The 19,035-nt window shown below is 35.0% G+C and overlaps 1 protein-coding gene across 2 annotated transcripts in view; it reads right to left on the bottom strand.

The window, feature by feature from the left end:
* Positions 1-19,035, bottom strand: part of PACRG (parkin coregulated) — a 192,509-nt gene that overhangs the window by 69,955 nt on the left and 103,519 nt on the right. For both annotated transcript variants that reach the window (XM_042895291.1, XM_042895292.1), the window contains exon 5: positions 12,217-12,366. In XM_042895291.1, coding sequence (XP_042751225.1) covers positions 12,217-12,366 — 150 coding nt within the window. The remainder of the gene's footprint in view (positions 1-12,216; positions 12,367-19,035) is intronic.

The following is a 19,035-nucleotide window of genomic DNA, read 5'->3' as shown; positions in this document are numbered from 1 at the left end:
ATCTTCAGTAATGCAATGGGCCATAGATTGGAATTATATGTCAGAGCTCTCAAAAATAACGTAAATTCTGAAACAAGCTTCAGAGAGCAGAATATGAAATAAAATGAGAATGTTATATCTGACTTAGAACTAAGAATATTATCATTTATCTTCCATCAGAAGAGGGGTGGCCAGCATGGACACAGAGGTGATTGTCCCTCTCTACTTGGCTCTTGTGAGGCCCCACCTGGAGTACTGTGTCCAGCTCTGGAGCCCCCAGTACATGAAAGACAGAGAGCTGTTGGAGAGGGTCCAGAGGAGAGCCATGAAGATGATCAGGGGACTGGAGCATCTCCCCTGCAAAGACAGGCTGAAGGAACTGGGCTTGTTCAGCCTGGAGAGAAGAAGGCTGCAGGGTGACCTCAATGCAGCCTCTCAGTACCTAAAGGGAGCCTACAAACAGAGGGGAATCAACTCTTTGAAAGGGTTGATAACTGCAGGACAAAGGGAAATGGTTTTAAGTTGAGGGAGGGGAGATTTAGGTTAGATGTCAGGGGGAAGTTCTTTACAGAAAGCGGTAAGGTGCTGAAACAGGCTGCCCAGAAAGGCTGTGGATGTCCACCCCCTGGAGGTGTTCAAGGCCAGATTGGATGGGGCCCTGGGCAACCCAGTCTAGTATTAAATGGGGAGTTTGGTGGCCCTGTATGTGGCAGGGGGTTGGAGATTCATGATCCTTGAGGTCCCTTCCAACCCTGGCCATTCTGTGATACTGTGATTCTGGTTTTTTTTTTTTTTTTTTTTTTTTTTTTTTTTTTTCATATAACTGTTTTCCTAACATAAAAAAGTCTTTGGGAGAAAGATTGAAATACTCTTCTTATCAAACACATACTATTATGAGACATACTTAAATCTGCAATATGCCTAAATTATAAGCTCTGTATACATTACGTAATATTTTAAAATCTACTTTAAAAAAGATTACTTTTTTTTTTTTTCTTTTTCACATATCAAATGATTATTCTCCACGTAGTTGTTCCTCCACAAACTGATCTGTGTTCCTATCTTGAGTTTTATAGGTTTCTTTGGGATCCCATACAGGAAATATTGATTCTTCATTATCTACTACTTTCAGCAAGTACAAGCAATTATACTTTCTATGAAGGAGTTAAATAGTTCTGAAGAGGAGGTACAGTACAGTTTTAGATTTAGATTCTTTGCTCCTTACCTGTCTTACCTCCATAATTCAGTTACATCTGACTAAATATGTAGATTCTGTGAAAAGTCTATGTATCAATAAGCTAGTTTTCAAGAAGATAGGAAGTAATCTTTGCAATTCTACACCAGAAGTTTGAATTGCTGAAATCACAAGAGTGATGTGATAAAGATCTTCATTATAGATCTGCCTTCAATATAAAAGAAAATAAATCTGCTTTCTGATTCTATCCTTCCACGTACAATGTTGCAGATGGAAGGTTCTGCTTTTTCTGCTCATAGAAATGTATGTGCCATTCACTTCATATCATTTAAGTTCAGCTGGATACATCTCGCTTTCTTGTGGTGGCCTGGTGATCAATAGTCTCCCCACCACAAATATTTGTTTCCAAAAATTCAAGGAACATTAGAAAAACTATTTTGGAACAACAAAATCTGCATTCATATCTAACTTCATTGAACTGTTTAAATTATAAGCAAATGGTTAAATAAGGTGTGGTGGAGTTCATTTTACAGGGAAAGAATACAACCAATTTGAGATCTTCTGAGAACAGATTCGGGGGCCAACAAGTATGCCTCCTGTGCCTGATTTATTTATGTGCCTTTATTTAAATCTGATTTTTATTTAAATCTGATATTTATGAGAATTTCCCTCTTATGACCACTGAACTGTTTGGCCTTGATTTACAACTGACTGATGAGTAGCTATGCAGGAATCTGAGACAAGTCTGCCTGTCTCTGAAATCTAGCATACTGGCAGTTTATTCAACTTTTTATTCAAAGCCAACTTTGCTCCTAGTAGGCTAATCTCTTCAGGCTCTCTCTGCACTCAGTGGACAGATGACATATCCAAATTAAATTTGGACATGACATGTCCAAAAACTAAAGAAACTTTTGTACCTTTCCAGCCAAGGAGAAATTTTTAATGTCATGTCCTCAATGTGGCCATTTTGCCTTTCAATACTCCTCCTTCATTTGGCTAGAATACATCCATCTTTTGTGGGGAGAATCAATCTTAAATTTATTCCAAATTATTTCCCATTTATATCTTTCCTAAATATGTTTCTTAAATATATTTCCTAAATATGTTCTGACCTAACAATTTCATAAGCACTTGGCCAACAATTTCCACTAAAAAAAAGTTGTTAAACAGCAAAATTATATTTAGACATATACTGCAGAGAGTAACAGTGACATCAGCTCAATGATGAAAAAGTAAAAAGAAATTCGGGCACTAACATTTATTCCAAATTGTGTAGAATCGTACAAAATATCTGTGCTAATTAGAAACAGTAAGTACATTTGGTTAGGAACTGTATTGTAATACATAAAACCAAGCAAGAAGAGATGAGATTGAATGTTAACCTTGCCATTTCTTTTTCTAAATGCTTAATTTAGCTTTGAAAATAAAAATAATAAAATAATAGGGAATCTAATTTGGTGTATAAATGGAAAGTCCTATTATAAAAACGGTTCAGTTTTTTTTTTTTTTTTTTTTTTTTTTTTCTAAAATGTAACTTCTATCTGAAGCAGGAACTTCTGGATGAGATGCAGACACCAGTATATAAATACTCTGATCATAAATATTGGATCTAGTCCACCTAGCTTGCAAACCAGAGAAGTCAGAATGCACTGTTCAGCTACTACAGCCCTGCAAAAGAAACTGAGATTTTCATACGTTAATTGCACCACCGTGTTGGATGGCCATAGGATATTATAACAAGAATACATGTTTTTATTGGTACACCTGAAAAGGAGAATGATGGATGTGTAACATTGAAAAAGGAATCAATAGTTCACTGCTATGGGCCTCAGCTTTGTTGCCTAGAGTGTTCTTCAGTATCTAAGAAAAAAGCAATGTCTGAAATGAGATGAAATGATATAATAGAATAATAACTGAAGGACCTGAAGCACTTTAATCACCTGAGTGTTGTGGTGGTTTAATCACAGCGCAATATTTATACACCTCCTTGTATCATTCCATTACATGGGGCTTTAATCTATTTTCCTTGAGGGAAAGAGAAAGATGCCACAAGGAAAACTCTCCCTCAAAAGTTCCTCTCTCCCCATTACCTGCTGTTTGTTTTGACATAAAAACAGAAAGCCAGGTACAGATCCAATTTCTGTGATTTTGGTAACTTCAAACTACTTTCACAGAAATACTCAGAGTAGAAATCCTAACTGAGCACAGAAATTGAAAATATCCACAATCAATAAACACAATGTACCTGGAATTAATAACTGAGCATACATTTCAGATGTATATTTTAAAATAAAAAATGCTATTTTAATAAATGTAACAAGTTGAAACCACGTGTCTCTTCAAACTTAAGCACATTTGTTTGCAAACATAATGGAAAAGAGAAGAATTATACAGAAAATAAATACTTTCTCAGTGTTATTTAATATGTATCTGAAAGTTATTTAAGTGAAGTGGATAGTGACAGTTCAACTGACAAAATCATTTGTCAGTCTCACTGTATGCATTCCAACTAGGTGAAAACTGTAGAAACACATTACCAAGAAGAAGGGAATAACTCCTAAATGGAAACACAGCAGTTAGATTTTTAACATTCTAGCTTACTCGTAGGAGGCAAATACAAAGAAAGCCTTAAGATCTAGAGAACAAATACAGGTGTCTCTAGTCCACACAAACCAAATCAGGAACCTCAGAAGGGTGTCAAAGAAGTCCACAAGGGAGCTGCTTATAGTAAATCAATTGAAAATAAGAAGTGCAGACACAAATCTGAAATTCTGCTCCTCTAAAGTTTAGAGGCTATAATCAGAACTGCAATATGGATGGTGCAGTTCTAATCTACCTGGAGCAGCCGGGGAACTGAGAACCTAGAAAGCTGCAATCCCATTACATGGGCATGTGCAGAACTAGGTGATTCTGTGAAAAAAAAAGTTTGTGCATAAATTGATGCCAGTCTGCATCATCCTTCATGCCGTAACTTAGTTAGATTCAACAAGGAATTCAGGACTCCTTCATAAAGAAGAAACTATAGATAAGCAAGTATAAGCCTAGCCTTTAGGTAGAGAAACAGCAGGACAGAACTGTGGGCTCTAGTTCCAGGTTGTACATTATCTTTATTATTGAAAACAAACAACAACAAAAACCTTACATTTTGCATTAAAGTAATGCAAAATAAATGAAAATGACAGTGCCCACTCTGTTTTATGTAGAGTTTAATGTTGCAGGCATGCAACGTTGCTCAGAGAAAGCCAAAGATGGGTTTCTCTGGTAACTAAAGCATCTCCTTGTCTCATTTTGAGATCAGGTATTTACCTGCTCACATTAGAATCATAGAATGAATTGAGTTGGAAGAGGTATTAAAGATGATGTAGTTCCAATGTCCCTGCCACAAGTGAGAATACCTTCTGCTAGATGACTAGTTGCGATTGCTCAAAGCCCCATCCAACCTGGACTAATTAAGAAAGGTATAAACACGCAGAAAAGGCAGATTTACAAATGCCATTATAATTCTGTACTAATCTGGTTCTGGATGTCCCAGTCTTCCTCTAACATCTGATTTCCAAAGATTATTATTTTCCACAGGAGCATAAATTCCACAAAAGTATTAAAGCAAAACATACTAATTCTTAACTTGGTGAAAATACTGATTCAAAAATTCAAAATCCTAACTCTCATATCTGTGTTTCAGTCACTAGATAACTCTCCTTTCCTTTAGAGAACATACTAAAAAAATTAAAATTGGAAAAAGGAAAAAAAATTGGAAGAAATATTAATCCATGAACATGGTGAGCTTTCCATTTTTCTTTTATCAATAATTCAAGATGATGGAATAATTAGGCTATTAAAACATTAAAAGCAAGTGCGAAGTGTTATTAGCACCAGCCTAATTACTGCTGAGTCAGTTTTACTTTACACAGACTGATGCTGTATTTTTCAGCTAAGAAATTAGATAGTAATTAGAAATTACCCAGCAATTATGATCTAAGCATAATTTTCTAAGTGTATTATAAAGTACCTGATAGGGCTTTGATTATACATGAATAGTGTACAGTATCATCAGCTTAAAAAAAACCATGCTTTGTATTGGAAGATATTAAAGGAAAAAATGCTTTGATACAGGTGGGTGTCAGTAACTTCTAATTTCAGTACTTCAGAATTTCGTTAGATTTTCTGTAACTCACTATGCAATGCTGGTGACTGAAACAAGTAGGGACTTACTAGTGTATAATGACATACATGAGCAGCTGCTGTTAACTGTTAAAGATTACTCCTCTTCTACTCCATATTTAATTACTATTCAAAAACCTTTATTTTCACATTATTTTCTCTTACAAGACTAGCTATTTGGCAAAAAAAATACATTTTGGAAAAAAAAAATTAAAGACCATCAGCTGATCTCTTAGAAAAAAAATTGTTCTGAGTTCTTAAAAACATTGAAAGGTATTAGTTAAATAAATATTCTTAGCACTTTAATTCATAGGAAGCCTGTCAGAATAATATTATTAATTTCAAGTAGTAATGACAAACGCATTTTGCTTCTCTCCATAATAGTATTAATTTTTGGAGTGCAAGCAATTCATCTTTATGTTTAACAAAGTGATTTACTGGCACAGCAAACTCCATTTTTGGGAAAATCACAGTATTTTTCAGTAAATGTTGATGAATCAGAACGTTCTGAATCCTCTTTTGCTGAGAGTATATTGTAAAAATCTACAAACATAAAAATAATTTGTTCACTCAGCTCTGTGTTGCCATGATGGTCCTATTCTTTTGAAGTGTGTATCTTTAAAGCTATTCCAGAATCTTTGCTCTTGTACTTCTGAAATCATGACAGCTGCTTAAGAATAACCTGAAACCTCAAAGTTCAGAAGACAAATGAAGAGAATGTGGAATGATTTCTGAACATGGAGTTGATAAACTGTAAAGAATTTTAGAATAAGACTGACATTGTTTACGAAAGCACTTTGGGACCTCATAGAGGAGGACTCAGACATATGAAATGTTTCCTTAAAACATATTCAATCACATTATAAGATGATGCAAGTTTCTCACTAATAACCACAAACCACTCTGAGGACCATCAATGCCTCAAACTCACAAGCACTTTTGAGAACACTTCAAATATATGGACACCGTAGTCGCTTCCTTCTACAATTAAACACTTCTTCTTCTTTCTCTAGAGTCTGTGAAGCACTACTCTGCTTTGTAAAAACAGTTCTCCAAAACATGTGAAGTATCTCTCAGACACAGGAATGTTTTTTCCTAAGTGAAGTTCGGGCGCTGTAAAGCAGGCATTCTAGCTCTGTTTTGTAGCTTCACACTTCAATGAATGCTGCAATTCAGTTACACTGGGTATTCTCAGTCATATCTCTAAAATTTTGTTTGAGATGACTGACTGGATATGTAGAGGCTGACAAAAGTTCATTCTAGCTTTAACTTACTGTTAGTGTCAGAGCACCTTTATTGCAGCCAAGTGAAACTTGGGCTTCAGTCTGATCTGCTACTGCTGTTTGCCTTATGGTGACTGAAACAAGCCATAGATGAAATCACCACACTACAGATTCCTTCAGAGCAGTGCTACGCCATACTTTAGGCAGTGCTACTGCCTGAGGTATCTAAATAATAACAATATTTTGTTTTCATCCATTGCTTTATCTGCAGTTCTCTTAAAAGCTGCTCTTTATTATTAGTGAATAATTTAAATTGATTACATGAAAAAATACTTGTGTTTATGAATTGACATGATGTAGGATTTGGCAGAGTAAAAAACAGTTGCTAAACCAAACCAATGAAATTTTCATTCACAAGTTAGGTAAATTAAGCAAGAAATCTGCTGATCATAACTGTTAATTCTTGATAGTAAATAAGCTTGTGTTTCAGGCAGTATTACGCTATATATACAACCTAACAGCAAACTTCAGGCAAGATTCCTTTTTTTTCCTTTTATTTTGTACCTGCTGTCAGAAAAGAGCAAACTTACTCAATGTGTTCTTAAATTGTTTACCTCAGACACCACACAGATTTCAAAAAGCTGGCTTATAAAATAAGAAACCCAAAAGCAAAAGCTGTTTTTGTGAAAAAAAAAAAAAAAAAAAGCATTTCCATTTGATTCTACAGATATTTTTCTTCCCTCTTAACAAGATTAAAATTAGTTTCATTAGCGTACTCATAACTAATAAATTTAAATGAAAACTGAAGAGGCATTACAGGGTACATAATACATATAGTAAGCATTATAGTGACTTTTTTTGTTTCTCATATTACATAGTAGCATTTTTTGCATAACAGTCCAAATGCTGGAGAGCTTGCTCAGAGGGTGCTAGGCACTCTCTCTTAGTCCACAGAGATCAGGCAAATAGCTCCTCTGTTTCAGTAGTATTCACTAATCACTGGGATCGAGACACAACCCCTTCTACTTGCTCTCCTGCCAATGTTATGACTTTGGCTAAGAGCTTTTACAGAAGGCTTCAATCCTTTTTCAGAATACAGAATACGCTTACTCTTGGTGATGATGCTCTCCCTTTCTCCACAAATACTCAAAACACCAGCGTCCACATCACTACCAGGAGAATTTTTCTTTCAGTCATATTGCTCTGCAACAGATTGCTTTGGGAATCCAAATGAAAAGAAATGTCTCATGTGAGTCTAGGGCTTAAAATCTGTAGAGGGCACAAATTCAGACATACCAAGCATGTTTTACACACCAAAAAGCCTCTTGCTCACTACACAGACTCTTCAAAAGCTCACTGAGATTTCTCATTCTGGCTTTCAAAAACGTCAGGTATCTGCCTTCCGAGACTTGGATCTTTCCATGGCATTTGTAATTTAGGTTCTAGTCACTTATTGTTATCTTTATCTTATTACTCAAACACGTGAGCATGTTTCAGCTATTTTAAATAAATAAAACATTTAATTAATTTCTCAGTAATATATAAATTTTTAATATAAAAAAAAATCTCAGTATTGAAGTTACTTATACACAAGAAATAGGAATGAATAATTAATGGAAGAATATGCCCATATTGAACCAATACACTCCTCCACTTCTATCATTCTGAACACGTGCCTGACAATCCCCTACCCATGGCCCACAGACTAATAATAATATGTATTTGCCATGCTTCGATTTTCTGATTAACAGCAATTCGATTCATACTGTGTTTTCACAGTTAGACATAAAATTCCAGAGAATTCAGAAAATAAAATCAAAATTGTTTTTTGATATATGAAATTACAAGAAAAACACAGAATTGTAGTGCCTGGAAGGGACCTCTAGAGATCATCAAGTCCAACACCCCTGCAAAGCAGGCCCTCTACAGCAGGCTGCATAGGTAGGTGTCCAGACAGGTCTTGAATATCTCCAGAGAAGGAGAATCCACAACCTCCCTGGGCAGCCTATTCCAGTATTCCATCACCCTTACTGTGAAGAAGATCTTTCACATATTGGTGCTGAACCTTCTAAGCTCCAGTTTATGGCCTGTTCCCCTTGTCTTGGCACCACAGACCACTGAAAAGACATTGGCCATGTCTCTGACTCCCACACTTAAGATCTTTATAAACATGAATAAGATTCCTTCTCAGTCTCCTTTTCACAAGGCTGAACAGATCCAAGTTAACCAGCCTTTCCTTGTAGAAGAGATGCTCCAGTCATAGGGGAGATGCTCCACACTTCACTGAAATACATTACTGAGAAGAAATCAATAAACATTTTGTGGAGTGTTGACTAAAAATATTATGATAAAGACTTCTAGCATGGGTGCTAAAAATTTGAAATGAAATACATATATTATCAGTCATCAAGACAACATAACTATTATGAAGACATTCATTTTTAGAGACAAGCATGTTTGAGATGCACAGTAAGATAGCAAAAGAGATCAAAATTAGAATGAGTTAATTCACAAAAAGTATTATGTGTATAAAGCAATGGCAGGATGATTTGGAAGCAGTAGAGGGAAGAAGAAAAAGTGGAAATGTCAAAAGCACAATGAAAAAGAGAAGCAATATATATAAAATTCCATGCTTCCATGAATAATCAACATTTAGTGTATACTCTAAAAGAGTACACTAAATTAGTAACTCTGTATAAAGTAACATTTGACACTGTTTAAGATACAGGTGATCAGCAGGCTGAATAAGATACCATCCTTGTACACCCAAGGCTTCAGATCCTGGAAAAGAGGACTTACATAGTTCACAGACTCCCTAGCTAATCCAGTAAACATCTGCAGTAGGAATCACAGTCAGCTGTAGCAAATGGCTGCCTACAGGGAGAGTCAACAAACCTTACTTTTATTTATCAAAGAATGCCTCAGAAGGCAATGGCAAGTAAGTAGTACTGTTGCTGACTGTGAAACTGTAGCCTCAGTGTTGAGAAACAGATGGGAAGTCGGAAAAAATTGCTTGAAGTGGGACAGGATTGACAGTTTCTCAAACTAACATTGTATTTCAAGCTCAGGTAATATCAAACTAATTTATGAGTTTCAGTGACTGAAGAGCAATGCAAGAGACAAACATCTGTCAGGCTGAACCTAAGACTGAATTTTATATTTGTTTCATTAAATACTTTTTCATGATTTAAATTTTTTTCTGTTTTGCTTATAAGTTTGTTTAATACTTTGCGATGAATACAAATCAAATGAATTTACTGTAAAAAAAATTTTCTGAAGCATCTATATTTAGAACATATCTAAAGTCAATGGGACTTGCATGTTTTTCCGCAAGTCTGCTAGGTACTAGTATAAGAAGACTGTAAGGATGGATGTTTGGGATAACAGCAGTTGCCTATCTAGTCCAGAAGATAAAATCAGTTAACTAGTCAAAATGAGATGACTAGATAATATGAATCACAGAATTGTACTAAGATCATCGAGTCCAACCCCTGAATACAGGATGAGCATATTCATTTAATGCTGACTAGATCTTATTAACACTATTTTTTTCCATGTTCTGTTGCCTTTAAGCCTATCTAGTGTGAGAATGGTGTTTGAATTTGGGAAAGATCTCCTTCCAGAAGAGACACTGATCTAGCAAAGTGGAAATGACAAGAACATGGCCCCTTCCAATTACCTTATTTCTGGACAAATTTCCACAGTGACAGTCTTACTAGATCTCAACGCACACAACTCCTAGAAAATGCAACACATTTCCTTTAAGTTAATACAAAAAAGTACTAAGAAGAGCATCCATTCCTTCACTCCATCTTCCACCCATATAAACAAGCAGTGAAGAAAATAGCTTGAATCACCTCTAAACCTTACTTGGAACTGGGAGTAAAGACTTGTATCTCAGTTGTCTATTAAGCATACAGGAGATAGAAATGAGATAGAAAGAATAATACAATTTCTTTAAGGAGCTTGTGAAAGATGAAAGAAATGTAAGCTTTCTGAGGGAGATGAAAATAGCAGAAGAATTTTCCTTAGTCACCAGTAAGCAAATATTCAGTAAGTGGGATATTTTCATGTGATATGCCTTGCAAATATTATCCATTGCCTTGCTGGTAATACTGAACTTTCAAATATCTTATTCCTGTGAAAGTAATGATTTAATAAAATGTATCAATTTCTAATTATTAATTTTCCCTTATTTTTGGTTTTCAGTTCATGAATGCCAAATATGAAGAATTAGTGTAGTCTGATATGCATACAAATATATAGAGAATGGATGTCATGCAGATGTGTTGAAAATACATTTTATTTTGAACACATCAAAATCAAAGCTCAGGGAAAAAAATGAAAAAAAAAAAAAAAAGATTTACTGAGCATTGACAGACCTCTTTGTGATAGATATTCAAATTTGATCTGTGAAGGGGAAATATTCTAATACATAATGAGCCTTACTGAACATACTTAATCTCAGCATACTAAGTTTATTCATAATCTTTCCTCCCACAACTTCTTTAAAACCATGGTTGACAACTAAATCGCATTGTATTTATGGAATTCTACATGTTGTTGCAAGTTTCTCACTAACTTTAGTAGTCACAGACATTTATGTATTTAGAGAGAACTAGCATCTAAATTTCATTTGATTCTTCAAGCCAGTCTTTGGATGTGCATTTTTCAATCCAAGATACTACAAGAGTGAGTTTAAGATAGTATACTCAGTGGTAATGCAACCCGGAAGCAGTCTTGCAGATAACTATAAAAATGCCACGAATTTCAAGAAAAAAATGTCCGTACTGAGAGGAATTATATTCTTTCAACTTATAGGGCTGCATGTAAACAACGTAAGCATAAAGTCAATACTTTGGTAAATAATTGTACAGATAGTATGTACAGCATGTACAGAAAAATTCCCAAAAGAGTAATTTGGAGAAAGCAAGGTACAGCATATTGATTTTACTTGGTGATTACAGCGTAAATGCATTCACATTACATAGTGTTCATGGGGCTCTCAGTATCACAGTTTTTAAAGACTGAGACTGGCAAGAGAGTGATTGATTGAGACAAAGAAACATTCTCAACTGTAGATGCAAAATAGTTCAAAATTTCTCCAAATAAAACCTGCTAAGTGGGAAATAGTAACTTCAAACTTCACTACTACGCTAAACATCATACGACTTGAATGTTTTATATGAGGAGTTATCTTGACCCTCAAACTAAATAGTTTGATTACTCCTTTTATTTTTATTCCTTCCTAAGTCTGCAGGTAGTTGTGAATGTTGCTAGTGAAAAGCGTAGAACTGAACAAAACAAGTGGAATGAATTGAAGTATTTAAGGGAGTGAAAAACCTTTGTAATTTATTAATTTATTCAAGACTTTTACAAAACTTTACAATTTAATTATTGGAAGATTACAGAACTGCTTCAGTGCTTCCGTACTGAGTTAAATAAACTGTACGTGCAAGGAGTAATAAATGAAATTGTTAATTTCAGTGCATCCTTAGGGAATAGTAAAGGGGGAGGGTTTACATTATTTAGAGCTCCAAATGGATTTGAGTTTATATACAGCAATAAATCTTAACTGCATTGTTAATTAACCCTGTCTCAAGCCCCTTTTTACCTTAGGGGTTGAAAGACAACACAGTGTCTGTTAGGATAACTCACCATTCATGTTCTTAAAGATGTTTAGGACTGGGAGGATTTGCCGATAATAGGGCACTAAGGCTTCTCCCACCATGTCTGCTGATACCACCAGGTGCTGGAGGACTTTCAGTGTGATGCAGATGACCTGTCGGTTTCGAAGGCTCAGTGCATCTGTGATGTATAAAGAACAACAGTCACAAAGCAGAATTAATTTTTAAAATGTAGAGTGAGGGGGAGGAGTACTTTAATGGACAAATTTAATTAAATTGTGTTCTGCTGGGGATTGTAAGTGAGCCTTTATTAGCCCAGCTTTGAAAGACCCCAAAGATGGATTGCAGTCCTGATGTTATAAAACACTGCCTTGTCTGATTGTTATTTGTTCCCACAATTTGTGCTGACTCTTCAGTAACCCAAAGAATGCAGCTCATTATTCCCTCATGCTGCCTGTGTAATACTGGCATGGTCCAAACAAATAAAAAATAAATGTTCAATAAGTACCATTTGGGGCCAATGAAACTGTACAACTGCAAGACAACCTGCAAAGGTTGACAACAGATACATTCTAGTGCCACAATTAGCCTGTCTGTATTATTGTACCCATTCATTTCATGATCGTTTTATTCATTCAACTAACAATTCCTACTATTCTAAGAACCAGTACAATGAAGTAAATGTTTACAGGAAGAAAACACAAAAAAAAACTTGTAGGCTTTTCATGTGAAGACAAACATTACCAAAAAAAAAAAAAAGAGAAAAATTGTGTCTTGCCTTGTTTTTTTCTCTTAGCTTTCAGTGTAGTGATTCTAATCTTATGATACTAAGACATTTCCTACATATGTTTTGTTTCTCTTCATTTTTGAGTTTGCTAAAAACAAATATCTCTCTGGTAATGAAAAATGCCTTCTGCTTGAGAAATATGCATACACATACACATATATACATATATATGCAAAACCCCTCAAGTTATAAGACCTTGTCTGAAATCATGCAGCTGGCTATATAAGTCGAATTTGCTGTACTATTACACATAGGTCTAATTTCTTAGTTTTCTGCTCACTTGCATAGACATCTTCGTCACTGTACTGGGAAAAGCTAAACTATAAAAGATAAGCTCATATTCAACAATACATGTTTTATAAACAAACAAAAAATATATAAATACATATAATATAAATATATATTATATATATAAATATATATATAAATATGTGATTCAATGCAATGTAAGTATAAACAATTGTGAAAAAAATATGGGAAAGAATGCAATCAAAACTGTACGAGCATTAACTTACTAGCAGCTTATTCAAGAACTGTCTGCTCACAATCAAGCTATGGCATTCAGTACTTCTGGCAGTAAGTGTTGTCAGCATACAAGAATGTTGTTCCATAGGGAATGAAGTAGAAACCTCACTCAAGAACAGCATCACTTTTTTCATCTCTTAAAGTAAATATACTGTGCCACACTCTCTCCTGCTCCTTATGCCTGTTGAGTGTTAAAAAATCAGAGCTAGAGCTCTGAAGCAAGGGCAAAGCAGGCTGGTTGTAAAAATTTGTTAAAAAAACTCTTGAAAATCAGCTAGTAAATAATCTATTTTCATGACTCTTTCCATGCTTATGAAGAGCATGCTAAAACTACTGTTAAGCAACCAAGTTAGGGAGCCCAAGGTATAAATGTACTGTAACGCATCATTCTATGATTCTAAGATAAAGAAGTGCCATTAAATGAAATTACAGATTGGCTTCCATAATTTCTTATTTGCTGGTTCCTAGTGGACTCATCAGGCTACACATAATGTCATGATGTTCCTGGGCATATTCACAAGTGGACAAAAAGTCCATCAATTCAGCTTGCTTCCATTAAGTCCCAGCAAGGACATCAGTTATTCCAGTTATTATGTTCTAAGGCTGCTTTAGTGAAGAGAGACTCGCAGAAAGATTCTAAAGATTCAGTCCAAATACCAGACAAGAAAACATTCCCTTACAGAGTAACAGGCATTGTATGTTTTCTTAACAAAGTGATTGAAAGAGGAAGCATATCATTTGCAGCGTATGTTTATTCATAACTTAACTGTCATACCCAGAAATGCTAGCTAAATGAACTGATAGGGAAATAATCAGTAACACACATACTTTTCAGCACAATAATTATTGTAAAACTTAACCAATGGCAGAAATCACAAATTCTTAATTCTTAAGCAATAAACTGCACCTAATTCCAAGAATGGTTTTTCCTGACTGTAGAAGCTGGCCCAGAGGTTAAAGGCTCTTATTTTTAGGCACATAGAGAGTATAATGTACACAGAAACGGTTACCCAAGCACTTCAGGAAAAAGCTCTTAATCTGCAGGTGTTGGCTTCCAAAAGTTTTCACAGTTTCCCGTGTTCAGACTTCTGTCCTGTGCAAAGATAACCCTCATTTGAGTGGAAGCTGGCATTATGCCAGTAAAATTCCTTAATAAAGTAAAAAATATGATTTATATCTCCTGACTAAGGAGTCCCAGCTCTTACAGCAAACCAAATGCATACTGAATTCAGAAGTCTTCACAGAACCTATTGTGAAAGTTTCCTTAACTTAGAGTTGTACTACAGGTATGCCTACAAGAACTTTAAATAGTAATATTGGCACTTCTTTCACCTTCATTCCAGAATGAATTGGATGCTTGTTCCACCTCCCTCAACACAAGGTTCTCCCATCCACCATGTAACATGCAAAACAAATACAAAGAAACAGAATTTGGGTCAAGAGTTTGAGTGCCAAAATAGAGGATATAGTAGAATCAAACAGACTGCGGAATTTGAGCCTGAAGCCCTTCAGATTGCGTAAGTCTGCAGTGTGTGTGTTAGGAAAACACTTGTAAATATCAAAAGTAAGATCAAATTGACTGCAGAACTGTTATTATTATTAAATATTTGGACCATGCCAAGCATAACAGTCAACCAGCTCCTGGCTTTATTATATTAGGCACTGTATAAACATTTAATTAGAGAATGTCCCTGCCCCTACATCACTTCCAAACATATGCTTATTTTTAAAAATCTAGTAATTATTTTCTGTGTGGTGCCATCACTGCAGACCATTCTCCCACATGAGTGAAATGAATAAAATCCTAATGTAGTCTAAGAAATAAGCACAATTCAACAGTTTGAGTAATGTCAATGATATCTGAAGGTTACCAGAAAGGAATGAAAGTACTAATATCCCTGAAGAAGAATATAGCAAATCATTTTAAAACTCTTAGTTAAGGAGAGCTACCTATCACCCAAGAAGGAAAAAATAAATTGTCTCTTTGGCTCAGTAGTTTCAGTGTTTTCTCCCTTAATGGTATGTCAGTTTGACTATTTTACTTGTGATGAGGCTGCACACTTTTGCAGTAGACCCTCTGTGTGATTAACTGGTTAATGCAAGTATACAACAAAGTATGTACTTTATGAACATTTCAATTTATACTTACACTTTTTTTTTAAACAAATATTCTCTGAAATTCTCCATAACATTTGATTCAATAAAAGTCAGTTTTAAAATGTTAACAAGTTGAGTATCTGATGCAAGACCTCAGAATCTAAGTCAGCTCTGTATTTCTGCCACTTAAAGCCACGTTTAAAAAGTTTATCTGAAATGGCACATTTTTGTGAGGGAGGTTTTCCACAACAATGTTTGTTTATTAAAGCTTGTTCACAATATGGTGATAGACAATACCAATTTATTGATAGCTTCAGTGATTTATTCTTTACTAAATTTTATTGGAAATCAGCAAATTCAGAATTTTTTTTTGTTTGAGTGGAGATTTTTCTAAAGATATATGCCACTTGTTATACATTTAGACAGAAGCAATTCATATATGCAGCAATGATTGCTCTTAAAAACTCAAGTCTTTTCCTTGAGTAACACTTGTAACATCTCAGAGAAGACCTAGAAGCTTCATACGCTGATATTTTTTGTCAAATCAGACTCCAAAATTTAATTTATTGTCTAAATACTAAAATCTGTATTTTGATAGTTCTATTTAAAGTTATGTTGATAATTTATTTCTGTTTAATTGGAACTGACCTTTGATTATATTCAACTACCTTTCCAAGTACAGCGTTATGAAACTATTTAGAAATTTTTCATTTTTTCTTTAGGTCTAAAACTAAACACTATAACCAGTTCAGTGTGCATTCTCATCTTTCCCTCTGCTGGTAAACAAAAATACCTGTGATGGAAAATTATTTCACTGAAGCCAAACGACACATAGAATAGGTCTTGTGCAACTGTGAGGTTGGCTAATGAGGCTGTGGATGCCCGTCTTCCTGGAAGCATTCAAAGCCAGGCTGGATGGGGCTTAGAGCAACCTGGTCTAGTGGGAGGTGTCCCTGACTATAGCCAAGGGGGTTGGAAGTAGGTGATCTTAAAAGTCTCTTCCAACCCAAACCATTCTATGATTCTATGATCCATCACTAAATCACTGATATTTGTAAGAAACATGATCTAGCAGAAGAGAAGAGTCAGTGGCTTTATAGAAATTTAGTTCTGCTTGTAACTGTAGTGCTTTACTAGACTGGCAGCTGCAAAGCTTGAATTCTATTAACATTCGTAGGCCCTGTTTAATTAAATAATATAAAGAAAACATTAAGAATAGAGTTTCATAAACCACATCAGTGGATAAGCCAGTTTACAGAAATCCCTCCATCCTTAGTATTCTGTCCCCCATGCTGTCTCATACTACTAAACAGCATTGAGTATCCTCTCAATGAACACAACTTCATCACCAGTGAATCATTTTAGAAAGGATTTCAGGAACAATCTACGGAACCAAAGACTAGTAATGCTGACATCTGCAGAAATTAATAGAAAGTATTCTGAATGTACTGCAAATCCTTGAAGAACAACGTGGACAAAAAAAGACAAGTAATACAGTTTTCTGAGACTTTCAAATGTATTTGACAAAGTCTCTCACTGATGACTCTTGAAACACTCGACTGCTATGGTTAGGAAAGAGCAATAATAAATGGCTACTGGGATGAGGATTGCTAGAAAAGACAAGAGTAAAGAGAAGGAAAAAGAAATAAAATATCTATATTATTTGAAACCACCTGAAGTTTCACAGAACCACAGAAACACCAAGGTTGGAAAAGACCTACAATATCATCCAGTCCAACCATCCAACTATCACTAATAGTTCACACTAAACCATGTCTCTCAACACAAAATCCAAACATTCCTGTGATCAGTTTTGAGCTGCAGAATCTAACATAAATCTTCTAATTGCAATTATTTGTACTGGTTAACAGGTACTACTGGAAAGAAGCATCCAATATTTAAGAATCAAGACAAATCTTCCAAAAAAGCTGGAGAGCATTTCTATCTTTAAAAGCATTTTAAATTTATAAAAGTTTTCTACATTTACTTTCCAGCCATGTTCTTAACAACTAGAACTGGTTCTCAAGACCAATAGTCAGTCAACAGCAAGAAAGCAATCAAACCATAAAAGGTTCTATAGATGACAGAAAGGAACAGAGATGATAAAAAATGAGGAGTACAGCCCAGAAAACTCTGTTTATTGCATAAAAATATTTTAGTATTCTGTGAAATAAGGAAGTATTTAATGATTACAAATATCTCAAGTACAGTGAAGATATCACAGGATAACGGAATTGCAGGGGTTGGAAGTGATCTCAGGAGAATATTGAGTCCAGCCCCACTGCTAAAGTATATACCCTACAGTTGGTCACACAGGTAGGCATCTAGATGGGTCTTGAATATCTCCACAGAAGGAGACTCCTCAACTTCTCTGGGCAAGCTGTTCCAGTGTTCCATCACTCTTATTGTAAAGAAGTTCTTCCAAATAAATCTGCCTAGAATAACTGCTATTGACAGGTTCAGCTCTACTCATCTAAATATAACACCAGCCCTCATTTGATATTAAATGTGATTAATTACATCGTTGTCCAAGACATCAACCCACATTTTACAACTGGATGTTGAATATAAGAAAACAAAAATAAGTTTAATTTAGAAACGTATTAGATGTTAGAAAGGACTTTGTAGGTCATGTTGAGGGAATACTGTTCTGTACATTTCTCTGGCCCACAAAAATATGTATTTCTTAATGATCATAGAAAAAAAAAAAAAAAAAAAAAAAAAAAAAAGCTTCTGTGTTCCTTAGGATAGAGATTGCTCTTTTTCAATTTAGTCAGAAGTGTTTGTCAGTCAGGTCTGCTATCCGTAGAAATGATACTTCCATCTAATTTACATTTAATGTGCAAACGTGAGCTTTATTTGGCTTTTAAGCCTAGATTCAGATTCCCTATGTGTCCTTTTTAAGATTCACAACTCATAAACAAAACATTCTGGCAACTGGGCAATCCAAGCTGCTTAAGTATTTACTTTCACATTATCTTCATTAGCAAAGCTATAACAACATGTTTCTACTGATCATCTCTACTTACTTATTCCAACTTCTGCACTATCGCCTATTATTCTTTCACTTTTGACAGAGCTGCTACAAACTAGGCCATTGATATCATCTGAGTTTACAAGTAACTTCCCTCTGACAATGTTTTTTTTATTATTTTAGGTTTGGTGGGTTTTTTTTCTTCATTTGTTTGGATCTTTTTGAATACATCAGGAAGTGAGATTCACAAACAATTGCATTAACTAAAATCGACTGAAATGAGCTGGAGTAAAGGAGATGAAACTTGCCTGCATGTCTTGGAAGCGCTTACAATCATGCTGTTAGCAAAAAAAAAAAAAAAAAAAGGTAAATGCTTACACTTAATGAAGAGCAATAGGTGCCTTTGAAAGCAGGTGCTTGCTTCCATACACTGTGTTTGATGCCCCTGATGTTGCTCATAGTAACAC

Source organism: Lagopus leucura, unplaced genomic scaffold (assembly GCF_019238085.1).
Source record: "Lagopus leucura isolate 7727_CA_CO unplaced genomic scaffold, USGS_WTPT01 Super-Scaffold_73, whole genome shotgun sequence".
In the NCBI taxonomy this organism is placed as follows: domain Eukaryota; kingdom Metazoa; phylum Chordata; class Aves; order Galliformes; family Phasianidae; genus Lagopus; species Lagopus leucura.
The sequence above is the reverse complement of the archived record's forward strand: the minus strand, read 5'-3'. Positions and strand labels throughout refer to the sequence as shown.